The following is a 23,023-nucleotide window of genomic DNA, read 5'->3' as shown; positions in this document are numbered from 1 at the left end:
TTTTTAGAAGCTTATACCTTTATCCTGTCTTCCAGGGACCCTGGAAGTCTCTCCTGCCTCCGAGAGATAAGCCAAAATGAATTTGGCAACACGGAATCATAATTGGGACCATGCCTGTTTCTTGACTGGCTCGTACGTGTGCAGTGTCGTTTACTTTCTTACTTTCTTGCTTTTCTTTTTTTTGTTTATTTTTTTCACTACGTGTACAATGTGAAGTGCTTACGCTCCTCTACCACTTGGAACCTATTCACAAGGAGCGGGCGGAGATGAAAGGCGGTATGCCGACCCATTAAAGGGACAGACTTCCCTCAGGTGCGTCATCCTGCCCTCCGCGACAACAATTTTGGGTGGCCCTGCGCCCGACGCGAACCGACAAACAACTTTAACGACTTCATGGCATACACAGTTAACGTTTCCTTTTTTTTTTTTCGTTTCCTCGTCTCGTTTTCTGACTTCGTCGGTGTTCTTCTCTCTCCTTTCTTCTTTTTTCCTTTTTTCTTTTTCTCGTAATCTGTCTCCCCCACTCTTTGAAATGTCCTTGAAGGCGAGAGGGACGCGGCAGGAAGCAAGACCGAACTTCGACGTCAGTTTTAACTCATCCCCCGAGGAAGGGAGGCCCCCTCCCGAAACTGTTGGGAAATAAATATTTATATCACTGTTGACAACGCCTCCGTTGTATTATACCCATTACTCGAGAAGAACTGGCGCATTGAACCATATCTACATATATATATATATATATATATATATATATATATATATATATATATATATATATATATATATATATATATATATGGGCCACGTATAAATCGGACGCCTAGAACGCTGGGCAGTGGCGGCTACACTTACGGATTATGATTTCACACGCTCCCTTCTGCATTTGCCTAAGGCTATTCTAAGGCAAAATATTCTACTGATACACCAGACGTGGTATTGCAGCGCCTCCGGGATCTGCCCACCTTTGACCAGGCGACTTCTTTCGCGATGATGTGGTCATGTGATGTTACGCCATGTAACGTCACGATGACGCCACGGTGGCGTCACAAGATTTGCCGACCTATTGCATCATGATGACGTCATGAAGAAACGTCATCACGCGATGATTTTTCGCATCACTCACGTTGACGCCGCCGGCGCCGACGGTCACTCTTCGCGTTTCATGAGGCATGTAAGATCATAACAGACCACTTTAATGTGTTTTAAGGCCTTAATAGGGCGTTAATACACAGGCTCCAACATCACACACACACACACACACACACACACACACACACACACACACACACACACACACACACACACACACACACACACACACACACACACGCACACACACACACACACACACACACACACACACACACACGCACGCACGCAAGCTAACGCAAGAATGACGCGACGTTATAGCTCATATTAGCTGGAGAGCGGTACGCCATCTTGCGTCACCGATTAACCATGTTGAACACATGTGGCGCTGCGGTCGTGATAAATACTCCACGCCTATGCCTGATATAGCAGAAATATTAAAGTCGAAAAATTTGCAGCGTTGCTATATTTACCAAATTTGGTACTTCACACAGTCGCGACATTGAGAAACTGGAAGCTGATAGAAAAGGTCGCTGTACTGCTCCGAAAGACATCATAAATAGTAATGATTATGACAATGACGAAAAATTCACAGGGTCTCTTATGCATTCACCTAAGACGACTCGAAGGCGAAAGCCATCTTCTTCTTTTCAGTCGATGTATTGATCCTACCGCGCTACCCACCGAAAGGTTTCAGCACCTAACGTGGCTTTAACGCGATAGCGTCAGAGAGCTCGTTTCGGTGACCGCGTCGTTCGTGAGCGAAAAATCGTCCGTGACCGAAAAAATTGAGAAATATGCAAATAAAATAAACAATAAAAATTGGCCGCGTATCTGCGTGCTTCGCTGCAAATGTCGTCTAAAGACGATAGAAGAGACGCTGCGTGAGATATGAACGCCATCTGGCAATATGTCGGGAAACATGAGTGCTGTGTTGCGGGCAAGTAGTCCCGGCGCAGCAGCAGGCGAAGACCGGCGGTGACCAACGCGACCGGCGGGGACGCCAGCCACCCCGAACACGCGGTTTGGCGCGAAGCGCCGAAGCAACGTCCGCACTCAACGAGTACTCTCCACACACTTTTATTTACACGTCGCCTGGGTAAAACAGGAATGCCAGAGCGGAGCCCCATGGCATTCGTACAGTGCAATACAGAACCAAAACCGAAACACAACAATGAGCTCGTGCAGAGGGCACGGAGGAAGGCAAGTTTCAGCGCAGTCGCATTTTCAGCGCAGCTTAAGAAACTAGGGCCTTTAGAATTACGTATGTATGTATTTTCTATTAAAGGAACACACCACCTAATACTTAACTAGTGATGTTGCGCCTCAGATATGCGTAATGTTTGCTTTTTGATCGACAATGTACACAAGTATGAACCTAGTCAGCCGTTCAAGATGGCTGGCCCTTGGGCAAGTGGTTCAACTTTGGCCTAGTGGCTGAATCGAGTGACGTGCCGACAAACAGAAAGACAGACAGACCAAAATTTCTCAGTTTAAGTATCCCAAGAAAGACTATCGTCTTTAAATATCTCCGGTCACATTGAGGATCGAACCCGGGCCGTTTGCGTGGCAAGCAGATGTCCTACAACGAAGCCACGATGTTACTTGAAGCTGCTTCAGAAAAAAAAACTACATAAATGCCATGTAGTGGAATTAGTCTCCTTAAGGTATGTTGTTTGGCAGGTGTAACGATGAAAATGAGCCCATTCGACGATTTGTAGGCGCAGTGGCGAAGCCATCAAACTACGTTTTTTGCGCGACGCCATGAGACGCCAAGCCGTGATAGTGCACCCATCGCCGCTAAAAACAAACACACACAAACTTGCAAACAGCTCCAAAAATGGACAACTATGTCCATATCAAGGAACAGCAAACAGATAATGTGCTGCCATCTTTGAGGCGTTGTGAGAAACATTTCACGACTACAGCAGAGCCTATATCGTTCCGCCGTTCTAGCACAGGGAAGTGCTTTAGATCGAAAACCTGTACCATTACCATAGATACACCGCGCGCGCGCGCGTGTGTGTCTGTGTGCGTGTGTGTGTAACAACACACATTAATAAGTATTCACTTAGCGGTTAGTGGTTGAAGTGCGCACTAGGGGCCGGATTTCGCTACGCGTTCAACTCCTAAAGGCGAAGCTTAAGGGTCCCCCAATTTTTGCACTGCCTCCAGGATCGGAGGCACCTCACCAGTTTTTGCACTGCCTCCGTGATCGGGCCAGTTTTGAGCAAGCGATGATGCTGTGTGATGACGTCATTATGTGACGTCACATGATGAGACGTCATGAAGACGTCCCATATTTTGGCCACTTGTGACGTCATGACGTGATGATGATTTCTTGCATCACTCGTGCTGACGCCGCCGACGCGGGACACCGGTTAATGCTCGCCTTTGATGATGCATGGAAGGTTTTCGTCTTAAAGGGCCCCTCATCAGGCCACATAGCAAATTTTAGTTAGACGCTGGAAGCTGTTGTGTGCCGAATGAAGAGCAGTATGTAGCAAGAATTTTTCAAATCGGTTCATTGCGAGCTGAGAAAAACAATAATTCGTAACGGCGCGAAACCATATGATGCAAGGGGGCGAGTTTCAAACCCTTGCCACTCGCCCCGTGTAGCCTTCGCAAGCCAAATCCTTTCCCTGCCCTCTTCACTTGACACATACGCATGAACACGTCATGCGCATGCATGGTCACGTGCGCATGACGTGCCCGAGCCAGCCCGAGCACGCGAGCGGCGTTGCACGGCCGCTACCTCTTTTTTTTTATGTAGCGGCCGTGGGCGTTGTGTCGGCGTTCTCTGTGGTGTACTGCCCGTTTCTGGGGACGGGCATGAAAGTTGCGACATTTGTGCGGGCACGAGAGTGGCCGTATCATGAGCCAGTGCCGCATTAACGTTTACTTGGACGCGGTAGAATAAATGAGCATAATGAGTGCTCGAACGCGCCAGAACATTATTTTCTTTTCCAGGGATGGCGTCTGCTCGATGCGCCAACCGCGGGGACACGAACGCATGGGAAAGGGAGGCACATTAGCCCCGCATCTCGCTGCAATTCACGAAAAAGAATGTAAAAGACGCACAGATTCTCTTTGTGTGTCTCATTATTTCTCTCAACTTAATCTATTCAAGCAACAAATTACACAAACTGCTGATGTCGTGTCAAATAATTATCGCAGTGTCACGTGCTACTGTTGGCGACGTCAGAACACAGTCGTCTACGTAGAGGAGCAACGTCACAGCACTACCATCTACGTAGGGCCATTTTCTCATGTACGTCATCCCCTAATTCTCTAAAGCACGCGCCCGCGAGAGGAAGGGCAAGGAGCGTTCAGCTTGAAATTTGACCCATTTGCGCGGCGCGTAGCGTTGCAAATTTTGGCAGACGTGATCGTGAACACCCAGTGTATGCATTGCGCTCGTTAGCTCAAAATTGTCACACCTGGTGAGGGGCCCTTTAATAAATAGTAAGGACAACTAACTAGGAGTAGTTGAACTTCCCAGTTTTATCGGCCGTGCATATAACAGTAAACATTGACTTACAAATTATGTTCTTAGGCACAGGGCCCAGTGCAGACTCTCAGGGAGTAACAAATCTCGCTTGATGACCGCAAACACTCTCCGTGGTAACGCTGTTCGACGAAGAGCGCCGAGGTCAATCGAGTCAACGCATAGCGTATTGCGTGCGTCTCGCTTCAGCGCATTTTAGAAACGGGCAGATAACGCGACCTCGGATTGTTCGGCACTAGCCGCTACTCGCCAGCTTAGGTGGTACCTCGGCTGCGGACCCGAAGGTCGCGGGTTCGGTCCCGGCCGCGGCAGTCGCATTTCGATGGAGGCGAAATGCTAGAGGCCCATGTACTGTTCGATGGCAGGGCACACTCTATGAAAAAGAGGCGTCCTTGGACTGTTCTTTACTACACATTCGACTCACAAATGTATAACTCTCTTTAGAGAGTCACGTTGGCTCTCTTTAGCAGAGTCGTGGGACGCACGACTCTCCTAAAGAGAGTTAGCGTGTCTTTTTAAAGAGAGTTATACATCCCACGACTTTCCTAAAAAGAGTCAATGTGCCTCTCTAAACAAAGTTATACATGTGAGAGTCACATGTGTAGCAAAAAAGATTCAAAGGACACCTTTTTTTTTTCTCAGAGTACAGGTTGAAGCAAACAAGATGGTCGAAGTTTCCGGAGCCTTCTGCTATGGCGCTCCTCCCAATCACATCATGGTTTTGGCACGTAAAACGCCAGATATTACTATTACTATTATTACGGCCCATTTCCCGTCGCCAACGATCCCGGCTCGCCCAGCACCCGCAGGTACAATGCATGTAATCGCAGGTAACCTGCACAGAGCTGGTGAACCCACCATGGAATGGCATACTAGAGCTTTGAAGACACTCGAACTCAGTTGCCTTTCTGGCTCACCGCAAGGCCCGTGTGTCTAGAGCTCTACCCCTCCCCCCCCCCCCTCATTTGTGTAGTACGGGAAAGTGTAGCAAGAAACGAAAACTGAAGGGAAGACACACAGATGGCCTGTTGCATAACTTTATTGAAACTCGCTACATATTGTGTCTGTGCCACATATGCCCATACCACAAACTGATGGATAATACTGCACGTAGTGGTGATGTTTCACGCTTTGCAGTTAGTGATACAATCAAACGTACACTGATAACACCAAGAGCCACTGCACGCTAGCACTCATCCAGCACTCATAAGAGGAGCAAAAGTATCCCTCGTACCGACGCGTACGCGATAGCAAAATGCGATGTGAAATATGACGATGGCTGGCACGTAGATACATGTGTGGCGACCACTGCGCACAGACCTACGCAGCCTCCGTCTCGTCACTGATTAGCCCGGCGTGACACAGCTACCTCCTGCAACACGCTTCCGATACAACACGCTTCCGGAGGCTTACGTCACCACTGCTGGCTATATAACCCAAGCTACCAAGCTTGGTTGCATGTGTTTCTCTAACCTTCCGAAGCGCATCGGCATGCTTGCCCTGCTGCTGCTACTACGTTAATAAACATCGTTTTGTTTAATGTTGGGATCCGTCCTTCACGACTCCGCATCCCACATCTAGTGACCCCGACGTGATGAACAAACCGCACCGCCATGACCCGGACCTTGGAATGACCTTCCAGAAGATTCCACGGGACCTTCACGCCGAGTCAAACGACCTCTGATACGCCTGTCACGATGGCGCAGCGACCGGATGAAACCACGCCGCACTGCATCTTGCTGCCGCCGGACTTTCCCGAATTCTGGCCGCAATGTCCAGCCATCTGGCTTATAAAGATGGAGGCTGGCTTCTCCCTGCGTAACATCGTCTCGCAGCAGGACAAGTACGCCATCACGGTAGCTATGCTTCCTCCTGCTCTGCGACGCGCTGTGCCTCCTCTTGGGCCGCAGGCATACGACCAACTTCGAGGGTTCGTGCTAGCCCCACCGCAACCGGCAGCAACCGTGCCCGCACCCGCCGCAGCAACCGTGCCCGCACCCGCTGCAGCAAACGTGCCCGCACCCGCCCCAGCAGCCGTGCCCGCACCCGCTGCAGCAAACGTGCCCGCACCCGCCGCAGCAAACGTGCCCGCACCCGCTGCAGCAAACGTGCCCGCACCCGCCGCAGCAGCCGTGCCCGCACCCGCTCCGGCAGACGAGCCCTCTGCGCCCGCTCCGGCAGACGAGCCCTCTGCGCCCGCTCCGGCAGACGAGCCCTCTGCGCCCGCTCCGGCAGACGAGCCCTCTGCGCCCGCTCCGGCAGACGAGCCCCCGGCACTGCCCGCGACGGCAGACGAGCCCCCGGCACTGCCCGCGACGGCAGACGAGCCCCCGGCACTGCCCGCGACGGCAGACGAGCCCCCGGCACTGCCCGCGACGGCAGACGAGCCCCCGGCACTGCCCGCGACGGCAGACGAGCCCCCGGCACCGCCCGCGACGGCAGACGAGCCCCCGGCACCGCCCGCGACGGCAGACGAGCCCCCGGCACCGCCCGCGACGGCAGACGAGCCCCCGGCACCGCCCGCGACGGCAGACGAGCCCCCGGCACCGCCCGCGACGGCAGACGAGCCCCCGGCACCGCCCGCGACGGCAGACGAGCCCCCGGCACCGCCCGCGACGGCAGACGAGCCCCCGGCACCGCCCGCGACGGCAGGCGAACCCGCAGCAGCAGACGAACCCGCACCATGGCCAGTCGGAACTGTTCCCCAGCCGATAACAACCGGCTACACATGTGGCGGGGACCACCCTCCCGCGCCCGTCAGCTGTGATGCGTCCAACGCACGATTGTTGGCGTTGCGTCGACCACTGCATTTGGACCACCCTCACTACCGGCAACACCAACGCATCCCTCTGCTTGGCTCGCTCCCGCGAGCCACGCGCAATCATCGTGGTCCTCGCCCGCTGCATGGTTCGCAGTGCCGTCCACCGGAACTGGTGGAACTCCTTACGCCTCCCGGACTTCTACAAGCCCTGAGGGCTCTCCACTCCGCGGGGGGGTGATGTGGCGACCACTGCGCACAGACCTACGCAGCCTCCGTCTCGTCACTGATTAGCCCGGCGTGACACAGCTACCTCCTGCAACACGCTTCCGGAGGCTTACGTCACCACTGCTGGCTATATAACCCAAGCTACCAAGCTTGGTTGCATGTTTCTAGATTAAGGGGGTAACAGCGCGAACACAGCGAACACAGCGAACACAGCGCGATCTAGAATATGAACCAACTCGCCCAAGAAGAAGTATTAATGGTTGCATGTTTGTTTCTCTAACCTTCCGAAGCGCAGCATCGGCATGCTTGCCCTGCTGCTGCTACTACGTTAATAAACATCGTTTTGTTTTATGTTGGGATCCGTCCTTCACGACTCCGCATCCCACACATGTAAACGTATAATCTGTGGAAAAGCCTTAAGTGAGAAGCGGTTCCAATTGATGCGAAGGGAGTGCCCTGCCCTATCCTTGCCCTCAGACGGATGCTGAAAGGAGACTGCTGGAAAGTAGAAGAGCCGACATACGTCAATGTAGTACTATACTCTCTACTAAAGTTATGCGCGAGTAATGGCAGCGAAAGAGGTGTACTGTTATTCAGGCTATGGTGCACTGATGTGGTTCAGTCTGTGGTTCTCGGTGGATCTGGCGGAGCGCTGCAATCCTTCGTAACGCACGCTCGTAAGCTCCAGCCGCTTTGCGCGGCGCGGTACGGGATCAATCAATCAATCAATCAATCAATCAATCAATCAATCAATGAAACTTTACTTTCATGAACAGATATATGCAAATACAGCGATTATTTGGACCGACAGCCTAAAGTGGCTAGTGGCCGGTCCGATACGATGTGCAAAAAAAAGAGAAAATGTATAGGTCAGCTTTGAGGTAACAAACAAAAGCAATCATATAAATACAAACAACATAGTAATACATCTTTTTTCCTTCAGACATGCATACTTATTAGCTTGCAACTAGCTTGCTGTACATAGGCACTTATTTAAAAAAAGAACACAATGAAAATCGAATCAAACATACACACGGGCTTACATGTCTTGACTCCACCGAAAAAACGATTTACATCGACGGAGAGTGGGACGGGACAGGGTTAATCCCCTCTTCCCCCCGCCTCGCCCGGACTTTTTATAAAGTTTATTCGCTCACTCACAGGCTAGGCCGAAATTACGTGCCGTTTTAATCTCTAGGGGATCGCATTGTTTTCAAGCCATTGCAAGCAGCGACGGTGAAGAAGGCTCCAGGAGGACTTGGAAATACAGAACTTTTTATTTGAGCGAACTTGTGCCCGGGAAAACGAGAGGTCAAGTAAAGCAATACACGCTGTGCACTGGTAGCGGCGAACAGAGCGTCGGCCGCGTCAGTTCCAGAATAAACTCAACTGTTCGCGTTTGTGCGCTCAAGCCTATCAGAAGATTCTAAAGTAATCTGGAAGGTTCCCAGACATTCGGGCGCGGTTTTGCGCAAGACAGCAGTTATGCGTGTAACAGACCAGTTGCATAAAAATAGCAAAAGATGCGCGCGCATGGCAATCCCTGTTAATCCGTATCTACACTGACAATAACGACCTACCAGCATGCCTCCTAATTGAACTGTGCTCTTCTACGTCGAAACAGGTTGGACAAGTTGACTCTCAATACACCCGGCACAATCACACCCTCCGTACAAAACCGAGCGACAACTACTTCGAGCGCCAGAACGAAGCAGCCGGTGGCGTGCAAAAAGACCAGCAGCATGAGCAAGCCGCTCATGTCGAACTCAGTCTGTCCGGTTTCGTTTTCGAATTCTGTCGCAAACCATACAATGAGTCTGTGCTCTTCAATATGGCGAAAGAATCTTCTCAGCGGTCTGTACAGTGCATGAAACTTGGGCATTAAGAAACCGGCCAACATAGTGGTAAAGCGTTCGGCGACCGCTTTAACATTTCTACGCGTCATGCTCGGAGAGCTCCACAAACAAACGTAACACACACGGTCCTTTCTCGACGCGCACTGAAGACAAGAATATAAGTCGTTCGTTACGAGCGCTTCAGCGCCGCGTTGCTCGAAGGCAAACCGAAGCTTCATCAGCAGTGACTGTCCCGGCAAGTAACCGGTATCCGGGTGTGCGTGGAAATAGTCCAACATGCGCGTAGTGCGAGTGATGCAAGGAGCGACTTGACGTCTGTCGAGGGCATCTTCCAGTTTTTGCAGCGTGTCTATGCGATAGGCGGGACGCTTGAGCGTTATGGCGGCGGTCAACTTGCTGCGGAAGTACACGGAAAGCGGAAGCAAGGCCGCGAGCCATAGGCCGAGAAGTCCTCTACGGACGACACCCACGTGACCGATGGATTTCGGTTGGGCAGCCGATGTTGCCAGAACACTTGCGAAAAGGAACAGTGCCGCGTCGGAGACACCGCGAGAAATCGACCGCCGTTTGTCTCCAACCACCACATACACTAACGCAAATAGTGCGAGCAAGGCGGCTGTAGCTGCCACTAGCTTGCGACATTCACTGGCGACTTCTAGGTTCCTGAAGAACACGGATCAAGGGAAAGTCGAAGTCCGAACTGTGATTAGCGTGAAAGAGCGTAGGCACGAGTGCTACATCGCAAGCGTCAGCGAGTAACCCTCTGTGTATGTAATCAGAGCCAAGATATTCCTTTCGTCTAACTGTAGCGTTTTTTCGATTGAGTAACTCGATTATTGGCCTAATTGAGGAGATTTCACACGTGCTGGCAGTGCTTTTGTTGAGGCACGCCACCGTTATTTCGCTTCCGTCAAGGCCCTCCACAACGGTGCTCTTTAGACGTCTTAGCTTACCCAGCCCGTACATAGAACTACGGTCAAGATGGATCAAAGGCTCGTAGGACCAGGAGACACTCTGTATAGCGGTTTCATTCATTGTAAGGTGTCCGGCAAGTTCACATCCCGACGGAAGCATTGTTAAGCGTGTATCGTGTGCGCGAGCACTGTAGCTGGGTGGAAGAAACGAACTGGGCAGACAACTGAACAATACGGCACCTCGTATTTTCGAGGTGGGCAGTGTGTCGCGAAAAACGCTGGCAGAGGGGACGAGAAATACGGGTTCCTTTCCTCGAGAGAAGGCTTTCCAAACATACGCATTGAACGCTTCGTTTCGCAGGCTCCACGAAGTTATCGGTCCGGCAAGCAGCCGTGCTAATGTTGCGTGCGCTTCATTGCATGGTTCCTGGGAGGACACCAGGATGACGTCCGAGGTATTTGTGTAGAGCGATGACATGCTCGATGGTTCATCCTGTGGTACGGTCTGAAAGGCAGCTGGGGCACTTTGATGAAATATTGCAAGCGTTATATAGAACAACGCTGCCAAGCTCCAATTCACAGAGACCATGTCCACTGCTGCGCAAGCTGGAAGATCAACAGGCATAAATTATAAGTTTGCTGGCTCGTGCGACGCACAGCATGCATAACTGGCCTTACTATTCGTTTGCGGCACGCATTATTATCGACTGCCTATAAATGCATGAAATTTACCTAATTTGATGCCAAAGAGCCGGATACCACACTTAAAGGAGTACTGACATGATTTTGAGACATCGCGAAAGAGACATTTTTCGTTTCCTTGATATGCAGTGTCAACGCTCTACATCACCGGAGTCAGAGAACACGTATGATGCATTTTAGTTAAAAAGTTTTTGTCGTGGAGCATCTGCTAGCTAGCCCCACCGCAATGGACATTATCCCTACGAGTTAACATAGTTTCACTCAATTTTTGCGAACTCTGCGTCCTGCATGCAGCCTAAACTGCAGGAATCACTGTCGGGGTCACTGGACAATAATTCACTGATCCTTGTTTACGTGCACCACGAGCAGATGACGTATCTGCCACTAGTACGACGCGACTCGCTGTCTCCCCGTGACGTCACACTGTGATGACACGTCACTGAGAAGCCGCCCCCTCAATATCGGAACCGAAAGTGGTTTTTAAGGTTCCGGTATTAAAAATATGTTCGATGCCTTCCCAGGCACCACAATAGTCTTTTTAGGGTTCTCGACACCAGTGTGTTTGTTTAGAGCTGAAAGTATTTAAAGTTTGTGTCAGTACTCCTTTAAGGCAAATGGAAGTGTTAGCGTAAATCATGGTGTATTTTTGAGATAATAATTTTAATGGCATCGTAAACGTATATCTAATTATTGTACAATCAACCATGCCATATTTCTTCATAAACAGAATTTAACTACCCACTCAAATTACGTGCGATATGTACACGAGAGCAGCGAGCCTTCCTAAAAAGGTAAAAAGAAAATATTTTGAAATTCCTGCCATTACGCCCCTCGTCCAACGTCTCGTTAAACGTGGTACTTCACCAATGCGATCGCGTGCAGCAAAATGTTTCAACCAGAACTGATATAAAGGTCCTTTAGGCAATAGGAATGTTTAATTTATCATTAGTTCAGTGTTTGTGGTTACTTCCTTGCCAATAGTGAACAAAAATGGCAAAAGTAAGTCGCGACTCCAAATGAGGACGCCATGCGGCAAATAGTGATGGGACTCGTCTAGACGTCATGAGCCGGACGGCCGGTGATCCCACCTTCGGAGAACATTGCCGAGTGCATGAGCGGGACTATTTATTTTGTCGCAGAGACGGTCGGCTGCCACGCTTCGGTCGTCTCAGACCTCTCTAGATTTCTTAAGGTGTATCCGACTATGGTAAGGGGAACTAAATGGTGAACGATATTTAGAGAGGTGCATCTCTTTCTATAGGCATTTATTGATGCCAACAGCGACGTTAGGAGTATGTAATAAATATGAAAGGAATGCGTCACATATTTCGAAGTCAGGGGAGTTATTAAAAAGCTTGTTCCTCGTAGTTCGCAATACCTCAAGATTTAAATTTTACCAGGACGTTCAAACTAACACAAATTGATAAGAAAGGAGCCGTTAAGAAACTAAATGAGAAGCCCCAAATGCTGGTTTTAAATCTTGCATATATTTTCGATCGAATCAAGGCTGTAATTGACGCAATTCAACCAACAGAACTGACCTGCTTCAGGAACGGGTATTCAGCAATGTCCCATGTCCACGCCAACGCCATTAATCAGGTTACTGAGCAAACTGCGCAGTTCAAAGCAGAATATCCAGTACATTACTGAATAGCCAGTAGCGTAAAAACCAGGTTGTCTTGCTTTTGTCTACTTTTGCCACACTTTACCTTTGTGCCACCGGTGCGAAGTTTTTTACGAAGCCGCTCGTGGAGGAACCCTAACAACTTGGCCAACATGCGACATTCGAATCCAATATAACAGCAGAATCCTGTAAAGAAATTTCCACAGGTAGCTGGTGGCTATGGCAACGATATTGAGTTCGACCGGATCGTCTAACACGCCATTTATACATTTGAAGGCTTCATTTAAGCGTTGAAGACACCAAATTCATCTTATGCAGCGATGGTACACAACGTAGATGACGTGTCCTATGTTACGGCGGCGTCCGCTGATAAAACAGAGAGTCAGCACACAAAGAAGCCAGGCTAAGGAAAGACAAGCTTGAAAAACTCAACAAACGGTTACCCGAGCTCATATTTTTTTTTTAAATTCACGGTGGTAGCATGTGGGCGTGCCTCTAGCATATCAACTTCGTGCAATTTTCAGGAACCCGCTTAGGCAAAAAGGAAGAGAAGCCTCAATAGCACAGCCGCTCGCTGAAGTGATTTTACATTGCTTGTTGGGAAATTCTCTGCCGAGGGGCGTCGATAAAAAAGTCGCACGCTCTCTTATGCGTATGTCTAAAACGACTCGAAGGTGAAATCCGTCTGGTTCTTTTTCATCTCTTTCGATTGTATCGATTCCACTCCCGAAATATTTCTGCACTTAACGCAGTTTCGCGCTGCCTCCGGGATCACAGGCGTGCGAGCCTTCTGCACCCCACGTCATTTTGCAGTGCCTCTGGGATCGGCACAACTTTGTCCAAGCGACGATGTCGTTTGATAACGTCATCGTATGACGTGACGTTGTGTAACGTCATTACGACGCGTCGTGGTTACGTCACAAAATTTGGCAATCTGTGACGTCATGATGACATCTTCATATGGTTATTATTTGATTATTATTCCATCACTTCGTGTTGACGCCGCCGGCGATCACTTCACATTTGATCAGGCATCTAAGGCTTTCACCTCGAAAACCAATTCGCGTCCACCTGGTGCGTTCCTGCCATTCCAATGGCCGATTTAGGCCAATAACATTTTTGTTTTTTTTCGTAAGTACGTACCAGTGCACGAACACAATGCCTGGTTGCTAGCACAAGGGGCTCGCCAAACAACATAAATTCCTTGTGCGAGTACGAAGCTCTTACTCCTTCCCCACGGGAAAAAGCTTCAGTTATGTGACATGGGATGCTGTTGACAAAGAAGGGGAATTTTAAGGGCTCGTCTTAGTTGGCTAGATAAGACAATCATCACTACTAACAGACAAGAAAGCCAATGAAAGTATAGCCTGGGATGTTATTTGTAGTAATTAGGATGTATATGTGAAGAAAGTAATGTGGACGAAAAGATAACTGGCCGCCGGCAGGGACCAAACCTGCCACCTTCGAATACCGTGTCCGATGGTCTACCAACTGAGCTACAGCGGCGGTCATCGCAACCCCCCCCCCCCCCGGCAATTTTATGGGGTATATAGGTGCATATTGTCGCGGTGCAACGCGAACAAACAAGAAGGACAACTTGCGACAGAGAAGCAGCGTGTTCAAATCAGCTGAACAGAAAAACGGCTTCCTCGTCTTTTACACCGAAAGCTACTGTCCCACTAGCCGGAGTCTGTGAAACCTCGCCATCGTCATCGTCGTTTATGTTTATACACGTGTCACTTGCCTCTCCTTAACAGAGCATCGCCCCGATGCTAAACCAGAACCACCGTTTTATGAAAGTGCATAGTCAGTCGGTGACATACGGTTTCATGCGTACCACATGCACAAGTTCAGGCCGGTGCTGGCGACGCCTTGTGCAATAGGGACTGTCGGGGACGACCTCGTAGGTTACGTCACTCAGCTGTCGCGATACACGATATGGCCCGAAGTATCGCCTTAACAGTTTCTCAGACAGTCCACGTTTCCGTATGGGCGTCCAAACCCACACTCGGTCGCCGGTTGCGTAGGTTACTATTCTTCGGTCGGCATTATAGCGGCCTGCATCGTAGTCTTGTTGCTGGCGGATCCGTAATCGTGCGAGCTGCCTAGCTTCTTCCGCCCGTTGAGTAAACACGTCGGCGTCCGTGTCAATGTCGTCCCATTCGTGTAGTAACATCGCATCCAACATCGTCCGTACCTCCCGTCCGTGAACAAGGCTGAATGGAGTCATGCGAGTCGTTTCTTGTTTAGCTGTATTGTACGCGAACGTGATATAGGGTAAGATTTCGTCCCAATTTTTATGTTGGGCATCCACGTACATCGAAAGCATGTCTTCAATAGTCTTGTTTAAGCGCTCTGTTAATCCGTTCGTTTGCGGGTGGTAGGCAGTTGTCTTACGATGAGTCGTGCCACTTAACATCAAGACATGGTCTAACAGAGCTGCCGTAAATGCGGTTCCACGGTCTGTAATCACGACGGCTGGGGCACCATGTCGCAGTACAACATTCTCTATGAAAAATCTCGCGACTTCTGCCGCTGTGCTTCTTTGGATTGCCTTTGTTTCGGCGTACCGGGTCAGATAATCCGTTGCGACGATAACCCAGCGGTTCCCTGCAGTAGAAGTAGGAAGTGGACCCAAAATATCCATTCCGATCTGGGCAAATGGTGTTCGTGGGACTTGGACAGGTTGCAGCAGGCCGGCTGGTTTCGTCGGAGGCGACTTGCGTCGCTGGCAGTCGAGGCAAGTACGAATGTGGTGCTTCACGGCTGTGGTAAGCCTTGGCCAGTAGTATCCTTGCCGAACTCTTGCCAATGTGCGCGTGTAGCCTAAGTGACCAGAAGTCACCTCGTTGTGACATGCTTGAAGCACCTCAGTACGAAGGGTTGCAGGAATGACAAGCAAATAGGGAGGTCCAATTGACGAGAAGTTTCTTTTGTAAAGAACGCTGTTCCGTAAACAGAACGACGGCAATACTCGTGCGAAAACTCTGGGTGCACTCTGAGATTGTCCCTCCAAGTAATTAATTAGGCCAAGCAACTCAGGGTCGTCACGTTGTTGTTGGGCGATCGTCGACGTGTCGAGGACACCAAGGAATGCAGTTTCATCCTCATCGGGTAGAGAAGCCGACTGTATTGGTGATCGAGACAGGCAGTCGGCGTCCATATGTCGCTTCCCCGACTTGTGTACGACCGTCATATCAAATTCTTGCAGCCTCAGACTCCAACGCGCTAATCGGCCGGTGGGATCTTTAAGATTAGTCAACCAACAAAGTGAATGATGGTCGCTAATAACTTTGAAGGGGCGGCCATACAAATACGGGCGAAATTTCATGACTGCCCATACCACGGCGAGGCATTCTTTCTCTGTTGTTGAATAATTAGCCTCTGCGCGTGTTAGCGTTCTGCTTGCGTAGGCGATGACTCTTTCCGTGTCCTCTTGCCGCTGCACTAGCACAGCTCCCAGACCCACATTGCTAGCGTCAGTGTGAAGCATCGTGGGGGCTTCCTCGTCGAAGTGGGCAAGCACTGGGGGTGTTTGAAGACGTTGGCGCAGATCATTAAACGCAGCTTCCTGTTCGTCATTCCACTGAAAGGCGACGTCGTCCCTCGTGAGCCGAGTTAAAGGTGACGCAATGCGTGCGAAGTCCGCAATAAACCGTCGATAATAGGCACAAAGGCCCAGAAAGCGTCTGACAGCCTTCTTATCGGACGGTACCGGGAACTGTGCAACGGCGGCAATTTTTTCGGGGATCGGGCCGAACGCCTGCGTGGCTGACGACATGACCAAGAAATTGTAGCTCTTCAAAACAGAAGTGACATTTCTCTGGCTTCAACGTGAGACCCGCGGACCTTATGGCTCGTAAAACAACTTCCAGCCTTTTGAGGTGCTCGTCAAAAGTTGCGGAAAAGACTATGACGTCAAGATAAACCAAGCAGGTTTTCCACTTCAACCCCGAAAGGACGGTATCCATGAGCCTTTGAAAAGTAGCGGGCGCTGAACACAAACCGAAGGGCAAGACTTTAAATTCGTATAAACCATCTGGTGTAACAAAAGCGGTTTTCTCCCGGTCTCTTGGATCTACCTCGATTTGCCAATATCCGCTCCTCAAGTCCATTGAAGAAAAGTGGCGAGCGTGTCGAAGTCTGTCAAGCGAGTCATCGATACGTGGAAGCGGGTACACATCTTTCTTGGTCACCTGATTCAGCTTCCTGTAGTCCACGCAAAATCGCAGGGTGCCGTCCTTTTTCTTGACTAGGACTACAGGTGATGCCCAGGGACTCTGTGATGGCTGAATCACGTCATCTTCAAGCATTTTCGCTACTTGTTGCTGTATCACTTCGCGTTCCTTGAGAGCCACACGATAGGGATTCTGGTGAATAGGTCTCGCCGTGTCTTCGGTAATTATTCGATGCATGGTTAGCGGCGTACGACCAACTCGTGATGTCGATGAAAAGCAGTCCTGGAATTCGGCTAGCAACTCAAGAAGTCTCTTTCGTTCGTCCTTTGGCAGGGTAGTACCAACGTCAAGAACTGGTGCTGATTCTTGTTTAGGCGCTTCGTCCAGTATCGATAAACAGCCTTGGACTTCTACGATGTTGTCAAAGTAAGCGACGGCTGTGCCCTTTGGAAGGTGCCGGCGCTCAGCACTAAAGTTGGTGAGGAGCACGTTTGTGCGTCCAGCAGTGACAATGACAATGCTTCGTGCAACTGAAATGCCATGGCTAAAGAGCAGCGAGCTGATTTGGTCGGCAATGCCTTCGCCGTCGAACGGTGCGTCCCCTGTCACCGAAACAAGAGTGCATGACCGTGGCGGGACGACCACGTCATCATCAGTTAGACGCAGAGGTTTATGTGTCGCCCCAGAACAATCGGCTAAACCAGCTGTGGACGTCGCTGTGGACGTCGCAACGTCGCAAAAGCTGTGGACGTCGCAACGGCTCCTCTTGTGGCGAAGGCCATGGCATGCCAGCGGATGGCTGGTCGTATGGCGGCAGGACGGCAGGTCGTCTTGATGTGTCTTCCTGCAGCGGTGGCCAAGGAATGGCGGCAGATGGCTGGCGGTACGACGGTGGACCGGGTGGTGGGCGTCGAAGGGCGGCGGCGTAGCTCATGGGACGCTGATCTTGAGGAGTATCAGCCGTGGAGAATGCTTGGCGGATTTCGTCGCGGACGACTTCAACGACAGACGCTATGGGCATTTCCGTTACCGGAGTCCGCAACTTCTGCAGCTCCTCGCGAACAATCTCTCTGATCAAGTCACGCAAGGAGCTGTGATTGTCAAACGTCATGGTGGCGGCATGAAGTTGGGCGCTGCTGGATAAGCGGTCGTACTGTCGGCATCGTTGGTGAAGTGCCCGCTCGATAGCCGTAGCCTCCTTGATAAAGTCCGCCACGGTGCTTGGCGGGTTGCGCAGAAGTCCGGCGAACAACTGCTCTTTTACGCCGCGCATGAGGTAGCGCAACTTCTTATCGTCGGTCATATGTGGGTCAGCTCTACGAAAGAGACGGGCCATGTCCTCAGCGAACATCGCGACTGTTTCATTGGGTTTTTGAACCCGTAACTCTAGTAGTTGCTGGGCGCGGTCCCGTCGATCGACATTGGCGAAGGTGTCAATCATCTGCTGTTGAAAGTCGCGCCATGTTGACAGACTGCCTTCGCGGTTTTCATACCAAGTACGAGCGCTGTCGTCAAGGTAGAAATAGGCGCGGGAGAGCTTTTGCTCAGCAGACCACTGGTTGATCTTGGCAACACGTTCATAGTGCTCAAGCCAGTCTTCAACGTCTTCGTGTGCGCCACCACCAAAGCGATCAGGCACCAGTGGTTGAAAAAGCGTTACATGAGATGGGTTGGGAGGACCGCTGGCATGCAGTACCTGTTGCGGGCTGGCGTTGGCCATTGGTAGTGGTAAGCGGCGCCGTGTGGAGGGTTCCGGCGAGGGGGTGAGCTCGGGAGCAAGGCCGCGCAGCCGACGACTGAAGCGATGCACGGGAGTTGCGATAGCTGCGTCCGGGCTGGATGAGCGACTCCCAGAGGGAGTGTGGAGCATCAGGCAGGGTTGCGGTCCAGCACCTCCACCAGTGTCGCGGTGCAACGCGAACAAACAAGAAGGACAACTTGCGACAGAGAAGCAGCGTGTTCAAATCAGCTGAACAGAAAAACGGCTTCCTCGTCTTTTACACCGAAAGCTACTGTCCCACTAGCCGGAGTCTGTGAAACCTCGCCATCGTCATCGTCGTTTATGTTTATACACGTGTCAATATAAACTTGAGACAGGTAGTCAGCGCCGCTAGTAGCCATGACGGCGAGTGCGGAAAACTCTTTTTCGGCCCGCTGGCGCCACGAAGAACGCGATATTCTTACGAGCTGGCAGCTGACCAATAATCACTCGCATACTACCTGGAGGCATCCAGTATGCCAGAACGAGACCCTCGCTACGAATCAACGAAAGAAGGGGAATTTTAAGGTCTCGTTCTTCCTTGCTAGACACCACATTAATTAGAACTAAAAGACAAGAAAGCCAAGAAATGGATAGGGGATGTTATTTGTAGTAATTATGATGTAAATGTGACGAAAGTAAAGTGGACGAAAGGATTACTAAGAAAAGATAAACTTCGAAGGTCGCAGGTACGCTCCTTGCCGGCGGCAAGGTATCTGTTCGTCCACTTCACTATCTTTAAATTTACGTCATAATTACTACAAATAACATCCCCTATACTTTCCTTGCCTGTCTTGCCTGTTAGTTCTAATTAATGATAAACTTTTGGGAACATTGGAGCGTAAAGCCAGAAATCAATAAGAACAAGAGAAACAGGACGGGCGCTATCTGTGTAGCACCCGTCCGGTGTCTCAAGCTCTTGTGAATGTCTGGTTAGCGCTCCAATCTCGCCGAATTTCAGATTTCAATTAAATATGGGAAGCCGAAGTATGAAACAAAGACACAAGAGGAGTCACATAGAGGGCCGTAGTCCTTTATTGAAACACACTACATAATGAGTCTATCGCGTCAAACACCTTTTCCAAAGCAATTGGAAGAAAGACATTGCACGCAAGGGGGATGTTTACACATTGCAATCAGCCACTCAGTCAAACGTGCACTGATAACGCCAAGAACTAGTGCGTGTTCAAAGACAGTTTTCAGCGGAACGAAATAATGATTCCGTGTAGCGTAAGGAATGCAAACAATTCCGGTCAGTTTGGCTGTATTAGTGCACGAAAATGCAGACAACTGGTGCAATCGCTCGGTACTGAGCTACGCAGCGCCCTAACAAACGTGTTAAACGAGTTATGAGAGCAACATTTCAGGACCGCAACACACGAAACAACTTGTAAACAAGTTGCAAACAAAATAAGTGAAAGCATCAGTAGCAGTATAATGTATTTATCGAAGTGAGACAATGTATTCGATTCGAGCATGTGCTTGGTAGCCCGGTAACGAGCACGAACGAAAGGGACGAGGGGTAACGCAAAAATGCCCGAGAATGTTTACAAAAATAATATTTCTGCGATGATTCCATTGCTCAACACAGCGGCCTATTGATAACCTTGAGGCTAGTAGTGTGTTGCGTAACGATTGTCAGCTAATCCGTAATGGTATTGAAGTATTCGCAGGACGGGGCCTAGAGCCAGCAACAGAGTTCCACTGTCAGGTCTGACAGAGAAGGAAGTGGCGCCAGTATCTAATATACCAATCAGAAACAAAAATGGAGGCACTAAACACGTTCAGCGAGTTGATGATTAAAATTCGACTTGTGGGAGTGGTGAGCGCTCCACTGAATAGCTGCGTAGACATTGATATTATTATCATTATGATGATTATGATTATATTTGTTACTATTGTTGTTCTCTTAAAACGTATACACAAACACACAAGGACACAGAAATAGGGAGAAAAGAAGTGGACAGCTGTCACCGAAAGGGGCACCATGCTTCGTACTGTTTTGGGAGGACGGAATATGCAAAGGAAATGAAGACACGAGGTAAGTAAGCGGGATATAGCCAAAGGACGGCGACCAGCACAGAAATATGTAGAAACCCCGAAAATTGTCCTATCAATGGGAGGCCAAATGCAGTTTTGTTCAAGAAAGATGGCAGGGATCGAAGGGCCTGGTAACGTGGAGCAGCTCATCGTCTCAGGTGACACCAGGAACACTTGCTAAGGTGTTCAAAACCACAAAACCAAACGTTAAAAAAAGAGGAAACATGCACCATGAATCACCAAACCAAATATTTGAATCGCAATGAAGACTCCATTTATCACGCACCTAAAACATGCACAAATGCTTTGTTCCGCCACCTGGCGAGATTCTGCATAACCGACATCTAATGTAACCGCTTTCGTGTCTGACAAAACTGGTTGCTGCATAAACAACCGGCATGGCGACCACGCTAAAAGCGCAAAAGAGAAACAAGACTGGCGGTGGCTCAAACTCCACTGCGATACTTGAGATTGCTCACCTAAGTTTGAAAGCTGCAAGAACACACGTGCTAAAAGTTAACTGTCAAGGGTCGCACACTTGAGTATAGTAAGTTAATATTCCTAAATACCAATGCACTTTAACACAGAAAAACGCATACAAACGCGCACTCAACTACCCAATGTGCTAATAATTGGAGATTGCGGAGAGTGACCAGTATCGTGCGTGGAACATGAATCGGTTAATAAAGACGGCTTCGTCCATGAGAAACTCCAAGGTGCAAAACATGTACCAGTTTTAAATAATGCTTACAACCCTGTTTTCATCTTCCTAATCGGTCATATTGTGTTCCATGTAACTTAAGATCGGTTTGTAGATTCTTTCATCAGTGTCACAGTGTACGATCCACCAGAAATGACACGTTCATTACGCGTCGTCAAGAAATGCCAAGCTGTAGAGTTACCTTTTTTACTGCAGTACCGTTCCTAACTTCTGCTAATAGAAGTTAGGAAACTTCTATTAGCAGAAGTTTCCTAATGCCGCGCATGTGGACGTGACCTATGACACCACGATGTCGTGTGGCTAGTACATTGGCAACCGTAGCGGTGGTTAGATGAAATACTTTGGATATACTGTTTCGAACATGAACAAGTTGGCGCTCCGGCCTTCACTGCGGATGACTTAAGCTTCGTGCCTAAAGGACCCAGGGCTTCCGAACTATGGTACACCCACGTGACTTGCGTGAACGAATGGCAAGGTTACGTACGATGCATTGGCTATTTTTAAAATTGTGCGGTTATTTTTAAAAGTGCGGTTTTCGCTTGTTGGTAGATAACGTAAGTGTAATAGTGCAAACTGGGGCTCAGGAGGCAAGGCATCGTTAGAGCTGCCTTCTCTTCGTCTTCCCCTTCTGTGTCTGTTTCTTCAGTTCGCGCTTTTCCCCTGACTTCATTCTGCGTTAGTTAAGCCATTCACATAAAGAAAACAGGCATAATTGCAATTCGTTCTATTTATAGCTTTATTTATCAGGTACTCTGCCTTATTTAACTATTACCTAGAATTCCGTTAGGTATTACGTATCTTATTTTCGATGTATCTGATGCTAAATGGTCTCCTTCGGGATTGTACAAATATTTTGCGAAATGTTCGTAGCTAGAAATTGCTTTTGAGATCAATCATAATACCTCGGAGACCATATGTTGCCATCCATCTGGCTTTCATATAAAGTGCCTCATTATGTGACCAGAAATGAAACTGATCTAGTGAGAGGACTAACGTACTCTTTGCGCGTGGATGTTCGCCTTCGTTAAACAAGCACGGCATCTGCAGTCACCGCTAATCGTCGCAATAAAGTGCGCGATGAACAAAATAAATAAGATAATCGCTTAAGTTACGTATCGGTCAACTCCTGGGACGCTTCAATCGTAGCACTCGTACCAAAACAAAGATATTTTGTGCTCACCTTGGCATACGCCATGACAAAACTCGACCACTATAATTCGATGACGGCGTTCGCGTAAATACCGGAAAAAATAAAGCACACATGGAAATATATGTCCGAACATAAGCTTAACCTAAGGGCTACATAAACCGTAATCAACACGAAGCAAGCGCATTATTAAGCTCCCAGATGGTTGCTGAAACGAGAGTTTTCAAAAGCGCAAGGCCTCGCCTACATCCCCGGGTTACGGTTTCGTACATACAATTCGTGCGTACAACACGGAGTGTTGATTCAACAACAGTCAGTGAAACAAAGCAAGGCGTAAGGGACAATGTGTTTCAGAAGGAGCGGGAATCAAGGTTAACAAGGAATGAAAAAGAAGGAATCAAGGTTAACACAGAACGTCTCAACAGCCTACCATTTGCAGATGATATAGTGCTTTTCAGTAACGATAGCAACGAATTACAAAAAAGATATTAGGAATTGA

At 49.3% G+C, this 23,023-nt stretch overlaps 1 protein-coding gene across 1 annotated transcript; it reads left to right on the top strand.

The window, feature by feature from the left end:
- Positions 1-6,576: 6,576 nt before the first annotated feature.
- LOC119405583 (uncharacterized) lies at positions 6,577-17,220 on the top strand (the record flags this gene model as incomplete). The annotated part of the gene is made up of 3 exons (XM_049419455.1): positions 6,577-6,645; positions 6,757-6,870; positions 17,191-17,220. Coding segments are annotated over 3 exons (213 nt in total), but the record flags the coding sequence as incomplete, so codon positions are not given.
- Positions 17,221-23,023: the final 5,803 nt, after the last annotated feature.

This window comes from Rhipicephalus sanguineus, chromosome 9 (genome assembly GCF_013339695.2).
Source record: "Rhipicephalus sanguineus isolate Rsan-2018 chromosome 9, BIME_Rsan_1.4, whole genome shotgun sequence".
NCBI lineage: Eukaryota > Metazoa > Arthropoda > Arachnida > Ixodida > Ixodidae > Rhipicephalus > Rhipicephalus sanguineus.
This window is presented reverse-complemented; position numbering and strand designations above follow the sequence as displayed.